Below are 10,352 nucleotides of genomic sequence, written 5' to 3'. Positions count from 1 at the left end.
AGCCTGTGGTCCTTAAAGTGTGGGTCATGGATCCACTGCAGTTGGGAGAGTATGTTGTTAGTGATTAAACAAAGTAGACACTGTGTAGTATTGCTAAAGTTAAAAAAGAGCATCAGAATGGGGAAGAAATGTAATTTAAGTGACTTTGGATGTGGCATGGTTGTTGTCAGATAGCTTGGTCTGAATACTTCAAAAACTGCCAATCTACTGGGATTTTCGTTCTCAACCGTCTGTAGGGTTTAAAGAGGTTGGTGAGAAGAAGAGAAACTATCCAGTGAGTGGTAGTAAACTGGGTAAAAATGCTTTGTTGATGCCAGAGAAAAAACTGGTTTCTTGAACATGACAATGAGTTCACTGTACTTGGTTGTCCTCCAAGGTCACCAGGTCACAATTCAGTAGTCACATCATGGATGTGCAGCCAACAAATCTGCAGCAGCTGTACGATGCAATCATATCAATATCGACCAGAAACTATGAGGAATATTTCCAGCAACTTGTTGACTCTTTGCCATGCAGAACCAAGGCAAGGGGGTCCAGCCAAGTACCAGCAAGTGGGAATACAAGAAAATATTTGAGGATGAAGCTGTGGGGATGTGTGAAAATCTGTAAATATTACCCAGCTACTTTAATCACAGCCATGAATATATGCTGAAAGAGCAATTTTCTTGTTTTGCAAATTACTGACAACAGGTTAGCATTTAAATCCTTAATGACAAAGTGTTAGTGACATTAATGAAGAGCTGTGTTTGTAATTGCTTTGATGTTGAAATGAAACTTAACAGCTCTTACTTATATGGAAGGCCATGAAGACTTGAAGTTTTATGCTTCATGATTTCGTAGGAAGAAAAGTTATATTTTTAATTTTCCACTTGTGTAACACACAAAAGAAGCAGAATAATGTTCCTCTTGCATTTATTCTGTCTTTACATTGTATCCTTGTTTGTCTGTGACAAGCCTTCATGCTTTCATTTCTTTCTGGTTATGACAGCAGCATATTTACAGACCTGGTTGACCAGATAATATCCTTAGCAACTACAAACCATGAAGGACAGCTCATTTGACAGATCTCCATGAGTTTTGACATATCATAGGTGTGGTAGTTAAAACTATCTTGGAACGATTCCCAGTGGCAGCTGGTTATACCGCCTCCACCCCAGGTTGGAATGCTTAGCAACCTACAAACTGAGAAACCTGTTGTGTCAAAAAATATATTTACTAGTGCACTCATGTATGAATGTGTTTAAATTCGGGAGTGGCTCAGGCGAGACACCTCATCTGAGCAGACAGCTTTTGCCAGTCGACTGGGAACTAACATGTACTGAAGTTGTCTGCGTGAGAAATATAACCCAGTGCCAACCAAAAAAACTCAGTATTGACAAAAGACAGCACATGAACGCAACTTCGTAGACCTTAAACACTTGAGTAAGTATCCATTTTGTTGCTTAAATTGTTGTTGTAAGATTGTCTTGATGTAAGAGACTTACTTGTTAAATTAGTTCATGTTATGCACTTGTTGATTAATTGCAATCATATTAAGTTTCTTAGTTGTATTACTTCACTGAAATGACTACATTGTTGATATACAATGTGTCCTATTTGAGGAAATAGGTTGTTAGGTCAGCTCAAACTACGTCCAGAATCTCAAGCTATTTATTAACAATTTCAGCAATAGATTCACGCCTAATTTTGAATTTTTCTTACATGCCAAAGCAACTTATGAAGTTAGGACTATTTGTAATGCTTCATCAACTCTCGTTGCTGTTTTTTCAGTATGTAGTTCGGTATGGATTTGGTTTGTACCTTTTTGCATATCACTGCTTATGAGTGCAAGCAGAATGTTGTTTGACAGGAATAGCAAGGTGTGGTATCAAACATTGAGATAAACGTGATGTGAGAAACCCACGACCATTTCCAGTGAAACAACCAGTGAATTACTTTAGTTTTGGTTCATTCATCCACAACAGTTTAAAGATACAAGGAACTGTAGGTATTCTGTATGCAGAGAGACTCGTGTAGGAACAGAGGAGAAAGATTTCAATTTAAGTTTAAGATGGCATTTTATCAGTTCCTGTTAAGATTATATGATTACTTAATGCTTAAAATAGTAACTTAACTGATAAAATCTACCTAGCTGAACCTGCTCAGCTGATCCAGTTGTCTGTTTTCCAGGTTTATTTGCATGTAAAGTTATGTCTGAGTTTGTCTAGGAAAAACCTAACATTAAAACCTAGTATTAAAAGACAGCTTTTATTTTGGTTGGTTGGTGTAGCTTCCTACCAAATAACACAGGTGATATATTGTCCTCAATTTCTCTCTCTTTTGGTTTTTTGGACTCCTTCCTGTTTCCTTTATTCATGTCAGGGATGAGTGAACACTACAGAGAAAGCTACTATGGATCCTCGTCCTCGGACCTGAGATTGCTTCTTATGGGGAATATCGGATGTGGAAAGACGGCATTAGCAGACACTATCCTGGCCCAGCTTTCCCCCATTTCTCCCGGTTCCTCCAGGAGCTGCCAGCTACGGCAGGGCTTCATTGAAGGCAGGAATGTGACCCTGGTGGAGGCACCGAGATGGTACTGGAGTGGTGGCAAGATGGAGGACGGTGTCAAAAAGGAGACACAGCGAGCAATGACTCTGGTACCACCAGGCCCACATGCTATTTTGCTGCTGGTGCCTGTTAACCAATTCACAGAGGTTAGTCTTGGCTTGCCCATTAGTGATGTCATCTGTTGCTCAACTTTGTTGAAGTTGCAGTCTGTAATGTGTACTCAATAAAAAAATGGCTATCTATCAAACTACAATGGAAACAATGTGTTCCAAATATACAAGTTAAAGATGTTCTGAAACATCTCCATAACAAGCAGTGACCAGTTTACCAGTTTAGATCCATTTTTCCTCTTTGCCTTTTCCCCATGCAGGTGGACACACGTGTGCCTGCAGAGTTGGAGGAATTGTTTGGACAGGGGGTGCTGGACCACACCATAGTCATGCTGACCTGTGGGGACTACTTGATGGGAAAAACAGTGGAGGTATGAAAGGTGTTCACCTACCCTCTCTTTAAGCTGATCTTTATAAAGCATGAAAGTCACTTAGTACCACTATAAAAGGGAATAGTTTCACCTATTAACTTACGACTTGGCCCCTCATTTATAAATAAATGTTGTCTCAAGATGTATCGTGTTGGATTTTGTAAACATGATGTCAGTAATATTTTATGGGGTTATCTTATTGTTGGAGTGTAACAATAGGAGTGATGCAAATCATTGCAGGTATAACACAAGCTGCATTGTTTTCTCACAGGAGTACCTGCAGAAAGAGGACCCAGGCCTGAGGCAGGTAATCGAGTGTTGCGGAGGGCGGTACCATGTCATCAATAATCGTCAGCGACAGGATCGGGACCAGGTCCGTGAGCTGCTGGAAAAGGTATGGAGAAGTATGAGTAAAAACAGTTATCAAAAAGCAACATGCCTCAAGGGGTTTTTCAGATTCAGTAAAAGTGATTCAGATTCAGTAAAAGTGTTAGCATTCGTGTCCTCACACATTTTATCATTTGGATGAGTCTTCCTCATTACTTAAGCGCATTGAATTTTTTAAATACTCCATAGGTTGTAGCTTTTTGTTTTAATGGTTTCTTTAAGACGATTGCTGAGCAAGTGTGTATGCATGCATGCATGCTGTTTTTCCAGCAACGCCTAGTTTCACATTCGTAAACTCACACCCTGTTGTAGTCTGGACTGGTTTGAATATTAGTGATGATCGTAATTTTCTAACTGTGACTCACAAAACAGAGTTAAAGTTCCTGCAATAAGTTACTATTGTTTGTTTATTTATCTACAGGTGGACAATATGGCGCAGAAAAACGGGTTATACTACATGAAAACAGTCCAGGATAGAGAGCTGGATAAACGGGTGAAAGAAAAAAAGGAGAAACTTATGGAAAGTTTCAGGGCTCAAAAGGAAGAGAAGAAAAAGACCCACACATCATCTTATACCCCGAACACAGAAACAATTGGTCAAGAGGAAGAGTACTTCAATGCCATATCAACAGAGAGAAGGAGGAGACAAGAAGAAAAGGAGGAAATGGTGGAAGGAGTTAAGGTGACCCAGGTGTCCAATGAGTATGTCAGTGCCATATCAACAGATTCAAGGAGGAGAATAGAAGAAATGGAGGAAATGGTGGATGGAGTTAAGGTGAGCCAGGTGTCCAACAGGCTTCATTCAGCTCCAGCTCTAGAGCGACAGCCATCCTCCGAGCTCTGTGATAACAGGGAGTTAAAAAGGACACCCAGTTTCAAACTGAATCGAGGTAAATGCCACTAACTGTATGCTGTCTGACATTATTGTACCCTGATTCATTCTTTTAGAAGTGTTAAAAAAAAGACAAAACTGAGCACAACTTGCTTTTTCGCCCACTAGATGGAGCTATACTCTCACAAATGTCAGAGGGTAGATCAACTCAAAAAGTGATCTCTACTTGTAAGTCACAGGACTTCACTCTCTCATATGTCAGTATCAGCACTTCACTTCTTAATACGTCACTGACTCTGATTTTTACCTGATGGTTTCAGTTCACCACAGAATTAACAGCTTTGAAGAGAGATCACCCGAGGCTTCGCCTACCACTACTCCTCATTCGCCCGTCTTCTCCTCTTCCCCCCCCTTTTCACCAACTTTTGCTGCCTCTCCTTCCTTGCTCTCCTCATCCAGCTCAACCCCTTCTTCCCCCTCGTTGTCCTCATCCTCATCTTCTCCGGAGCTTCGTCTGGTGTTGCTTGGAAGATCTGGATCAGGGAAGAGTGTGGCTGGCAATGAAATACTGGGGCAGGAAGCCTTTGAGTCACGTCCAGACAGCCTCATACCAATCACACAATGGTGTGAGAAAAAGAAGGCATTGGTTAAAGGAAGAAGGGTTAGTTTTTTTTTGTTTGTTTTTTTAAATAGCTAAGATGTATTTTTTTCTATTTATCTCTACATACACCCATTACAATATCTCAAAGAATAAAGTGTTTCATACTCTCTTCTTGTTTTGTAGCTTTTGATAATAGGTATTTACATTTTTGCATGCATTTCCTCCTCACCTGCAGGTGGCAGTGGTGGATACCCCAGACTGGTTCAATTCAGAACGCACTCCAGATGAGGTGCGAGCTCAGATCTCCTCCTGTGTGGCTCTGTCCAGTCCCGGCCCCCACGTCTTCCTCTATTGTGTTCCCTTAGACCAGCCAGCAAAGACCGAGCTGCAGGCTCTTGGGGCACTGGAGGCTGTTTTTGGACCCGAAGCAGTCTGGAGACACACTTTGGTCCTCTTTACTTATGCTGATCGACTCAGGGCAAGTGGGAAGGCCAAAAATAACAACATTGAGGCATACATCGCTGATAAGCGAGGGGATTTGTTGAAGATTGTGGAGAAATGTGGGGACAGATTTCATGTTTTGGAGACAGAAAGAGGTGGGAGAGAGAGGAGCAATGTTGCCGACCTGCTAGAAAAGGTGGAGCAGACAGTGAAGGAGGCCGGGGGCCAGTATTATTCTTGTCCTGCTTTTCAGGAGGCCGAGAACAGAGTGAGGCAGAAACAGCAAGAGATGGCAAGAGAGAAACAAGGCGAAAAGCTAGCAAGAGTAGAGGATGTTGGCCCACTCAGCTCTGAAAGGCGAAAGCTTTATCCTTACATGCAGTCTGTTTCTGAGGTAGACGAGGAAGTGACGGAGGATGACATTGAGAAAATAAGGGATGAGGCCGAGATGAGTGTAAGTACTATGAATATTGAGAGTCTTCCTCCAATTACACTTTCAACCTTATCCCCTTCACTACTTAGTTCCATAATGGAGAAGATGAGTACGGGTGCAAAGAATTTACCCAAGCTGTTGGCAGATAGCTCTGTGTGGGTTGGAGAGGGAGCACAGAGGATGAAAAATAGTGGAATGTGGGAAAAAGTTGGCACTAGTGCACAAAGCGTCCAAAAGATGGTGGTTGATAGTTCTATGTGGGAGAAGGTAGGAGTTACTGCAGGAAATCTCTCCAAAGCAGTAGGTAATAAAGTTCCCAAGGTAGTGGTAGATGGTTCTGCATGGGTGGGATCTGGAGCAAAAGCAGCGGCTGCAAGTCCAATGTGGGAAAAAGTGGGTTCAGGGGCCAAACTCATGGCAGAGAGTTCCATGCATGTTGGAGCTGGAATTGGAGCTGGGGCAAAGAATTTGGCACAGAGTCCCGTGTGGGGAAAAGTAGGCTCTGGAGCCAAGGCAGGGGCCAAAATGGTGGCTGAGAGTTCAGTGTGGGAGAAAATTGGGAATACAGCTAAACAGGTGCCCAAAGTAGTCATTGGCGGGGCACTGCTGGGTCTGGTGCTCGGTGTGTTTTTGGGCGGTGTGATTGGCGGAGCTGTTGGGGCAGCTGCTGGATCTGCAGTAACGGAGGTGGGCAGGCGAAAACTCAGCAAGAAAAGCACAGCAGAAAAGACAGAAGACGCTGCAAGAAATGTTGACAGAACAGTAAACAAGAACATTGACGCAGTGAGAAAACAGGGAGAGAAATTTTTGAAAACTGAATGAAGGACTGACAGATGTTTGTATATAAAATGTATAGCAAATGTAAAAGTGCTTTTTTTTTCTCTTGTGAAATAATATTTTCAGCAAATGAAAAAATGCTTTTTGACTGCTGCGTCATTTTCGAGGCATAAAATACACTTTAAGATGAATTTGATTTGAGATGATTAACTTCAATTTATCGCTACATTTACATGTTTTATTGAGACACGTGATAAGTACAGATGAGTGTGACATTTATTAATAGATGAATTACACATATAAATATTGAAGCAATAATATATAAATTAAAATACTTTTCTGAATGTTGATACATGTTTGCAAGACATCAAAATATGCAAAGGAATAATAAAAAGTATGACTATTTTTGATAATGTCATAGGTAGTCATTTAACAAAACGAGTGACCAAAGAATATTAAAATCTGTATATTGAAGGAAATTCTATAAATTAAGTCGCAGTGCTTTTTTGATTAAAAGTTTTCATCAGAAAGTCATTGCATTTTTGTGTGTTTTTAATGCTGAACCACAGAGCATGAAAAATTCTTTAAGAACATTTTTGATTTAACAACAATAGACAGTTTTTCACTTTTTAACCTTTTATATACTGAATTTGGTTTCACGTTTATGAAATCTTTGACGGTATTTTCAGCCAGCGAAACCTGCTTCATGACTACAAACATTATGACATTACTTCTCACATTCAGATTTAGGCCGTAATGAATGTGTCAAATTCAGTTCAGTAAGAGATTTTGCATTTGTAATTATTTATTATAGCGTCACAGTATAGTTACTTTGCATCTAGCTTGAGTTCATCATGTTGCTTTTATAAATTGAGAAGTGATATTTTTCTCCCTGTAGCCTACAGGTGAATGCTGGGGTGGTGGAGGGTTTGAAAAAACAGGCAGCTCTGCAGAAGAGCAGAGGTATTGACCGTAAAATGATACGAGGCATTTACCTGTGTAAGACTTAACACAGATCAAATTGTATGCTTGAACTATGAACCTTATTGCAAAAAGGGACAGAGTTTAAGATTTAAGTAAAAAGAACAATGCAAAAGTTTGGAAATGTTAAACTAAATTTATTCACAATAGAAGGCAGAGAATTTGTGCCAAATGTGTTCAGTTTGTGAAATTACCCAGCCTCTCCTAGTAAACCATGCTGTTGTAACAGATGCTGTATGCATCTATTGCAGCTTGTTGAAATATGCGATGCCTTCCCTGGAAAAAAGATGTCATCTGCATGGAAGCATATATTGTTCTAAAAACCATGTATACCTTTTAGAATTCAGCCATTTCCGTGCACACTAATGCAACCCCATACCATAAGGTCTGATAACAAGCCAGATGGTTCCTCTCCTCTTTGGTTTTGAGGATGCAGCATCCATGTTCTCCAAAAAGAATTTAAAAATAAGATTTGTGTAACCACAGATCAATTTTCAACTTTGCCTCAGTTTATTTTCAATGAGCTTTGGCCCAGAGAAGATGGCAGTGTTTCTAGATCATGTTCGCATATGTCTCCTTCTTTGCATGATTTAGCTCTAACCTGCATTGTGGATGGCACAGTGAACTGTGCTCAAAGACGATGGTGTCTCTTCTTGAGCCCATGACAGAGTCATGCCTGTATTTAGTGCTGCCTGAGACCCCAAATGTCATGGACAACTAATATAAATTGTTGGCCTTGACAGAGATTTCTCCAGATTCTTAGAATCTTTTGATGCCATGTAGCGTAGATGATCCAAAGTCAACATTTTGCTGAAATTGTTGTTTGTAGATGCAGTTTTCTGCCAATTAGTGAACCTCTGCCCATCTTTGCTTTTGAGAAACTCTGAGAAAAAGATGGTCTTTTTATACAGATTCATGTAAATGTCCTTTTTTCAGTTAACCTAATTAGTTGCAAAATGTTCCTCCAGCAGTGTCTTTTTAGGAATACTTAATTTTCCAGCCTTTTGTTGCCCCAATCCAGCTTTTTCGGATGTGTTGCTGAGATTAAAATGAGATAATATTTTTCTTAAAATAGTGAAATCTCCGTTTTTTTAAACATTTGATATTTTTTCTTTGTTCTCTTGTGAAAAAAATATGTGTTTACGACATTTGCAAATCACATCGCTATTTTTTTGTTTACATTTTAGACAGCATCCCCAAATCTTTTGGAATTGTGTTTATAGTTTGCAGAATTCACTCCATTTATTAGATTTATTGACGTAAGTGGGTGTGCTTCTGGTCGTAAGAGGGGCACAACTGAGGGTGGGAGAAGGAGGTAGGGTGGAGGCAGTGGCATTATCTCTAAGTCCCAGGCTGGCTAGCATGACCCTGCGTGGCCTCCTGTATCAGAAGTAGAGAAGGTTGACACCCCAGCAGTTTGAATTACCATTTTGAGGGTTTATTTCCTGAACTGTACTGTGCAGCCATAAAAATATTTTTGAATAAATAACAGTAGTAGCAATAATAATAATACATTTCAACAGTTTGCTTTTTTATCGGGACAAGCTTACAAGATAAAATAGGTTAATGTCTAACCCATAAATCATATGTTGTTAAAGAACTCAAATAAGTTTAGTGTGTTATCCAAAAAATCTTTGAAAAATTCTATTTGTACAACTGCAAAGTGAAACACTAGCTTTAATTTGCATGACCCCTGCTTCAGTCTGTAATCCTCTCTGAGGTTTCAGAGTGAAGCAGGGAGGAGACGGACCAGCTCAGCACAGCAGAGTGGGCAGATGCAGTCACAGCAATGTTGTGAAAGCAGTTCTTCCTGTTGTATGATCCTGAAACCAAGTGTACAGGGCTTCCCAGGGCACCCTGGTGGCTGTTTTCTCTTTCTTTTCCCCCCCTCCTATCTTCCCTTCTTCTATGCAGCGGTTGCTACCCCACACATCCAAACACCCATCAAACATGGTACAGTCACACCGCCACCACCCAACCTCCAGGAAACTCGTTGGCCGTAAATGAGACAGCACTAACTGTAAGTGTTTCCTGGCCAATTGATAGACAGACACCCGCACCACGGCAACAGCTGCAAGCCCCCTCCCTCCCAAACACTTTTCACTTTCCTCCACCATGCTGAACCCCATCTCAACCGCATCCCACATCCACCCTGACCTTCCGCAAACACAACCACACACGAAAAAATTGTTGCCGTCACACAGTTTTTTTCCCCTTGTTCTTCAACATATAACGCACATACATGCACACACTGTCTTCATTTGAATTCTACACAAATTTTGCTTCTTGTTTTCTTGTGATCACAAACTGTACCTATGATGTTGTATTGTATTTTTGTCAGACTGGGCAGTCATCTGTAAATCCTCCACCTGTATAAAAAAGGCTATAAAGTCTGCTTCTTGGGAAAACCTCATCACCTTGTGGAATACATTTCTGTGAAATTTGTTTTTCGGTGTGCTGGACTTGCTACAGGAATGGCAGGGAAACATTCGATCCAGGTTCTTGGTGTCACGTCATTCACTAGTTTTATTTTTTGACTGGGGTTGTTTATGGCTTCCCTGCTGAAAACACTATTGTCAATCATCTGTCATTCTGGAGAACAGCACACGCAAACAGCATGGAGCTGTGCTTTGGCTACTCGCCCCATAGAACGTGCACTGACAGCTTTGTTATGGACAAACAAAAGGACACATGACTAACGTGCAGATTTTTCAAAATAAAGTTAAAAGAAGTGAACTTCCAATCACCATAAACCATTTTAATCTCATAATTTAGCAGTTTGGTCATTGTGTTCATCTTATGCTACTTACTGGTCACTTTGAGCATACACAAGTGTGCTAAACCGAGAGCGGCAAAACATTTGAATGTG

At 40.6% G+C, this 10,352-nt stretch overlaps 1 protein-coding gene across 2 annotated transcripts; it reads left to right on the top strand.

Moving 5' to 3' along the window:
- The first annotated feature begins 22 nt into the window (after positions 1-22).
- On the top strand, positions 23-9,896 carry LOC116321407. 2 transcript variants are annotated; one of them, XM_031741246.2, is made up of 8 exons: positions 23-1,422; positions 2,362-2,696; positions 2,921-3,031; positions 3,303-3,425; positions 3,840-4,308; positions 4,419-4,478; positions 4,571-4,911; positions 5,087-9,896. In XM_031741246.2, exons 2-8 carry the CDS (start codon positions 2,364-2,366, stop codon positions 6,545-6,547), a joined length of 2,898 nt encoding a protein of 965 aa, XP_031597106.1. In that variant the 5' UTR covers positions 23-1,422; positions 2,362-2,363; the 3' UTR covers positions 6,548-9,896. The 2 variants fall into 2 exon arrangements, with proteins under 2 accessions (XP_031597106.1, XP_039469327.1); XM_039613393.1 differs by lacking the exon at positions 23-1,422 and having other exon boundaries at positions 1,442-2,696.
- The last annotated feature ends 456 nt before the right edge of the window (positions 9,897-10,352 follow it).

The sequence above is a fragment of the Oreochromis aureus genome, linkage group 6 (assembly GCF_013358895.1).
Source record: "Oreochromis aureus strain Israel breed Guangdong linkage group 6, ZZ_aureus, whole genome shotgun sequence".
Lineage (NCBI taxonomy): Eukaryota > Metazoa > Chordata > Actinopteri > Cichliformes > Cichlidae > Oreochromis > Oreochromis aureus.
This window is presented reverse-complemented; position numbering and strand designations above follow the sequence as displayed.

Excerpts from the sequence above, each read along its gene's own strand:
- LOC116321407 (XM_039613393.1), top strand. The coding sequence starts at position 2,355 with ATGTCAGGGATGAGTGAACACTACAGAGAAAGCTACTATGGATCCTCG. Across the intron at positions 2,697-2,920 it reads CTGTTAACCAATTCACAGAG|GTGGACACACGTGTGCCTGC; the intron begins GTTAGTCTTGGC and ends TTCCCCATGCAG. Across the intron at positions 4,912-5,086 it reads CATTGGTTAAAGGAAGAAGG|GTGGCAGTGGTGGATACCCC; the intron begins GTTAGTTTTTTT and ends CCTCACCTGCAG.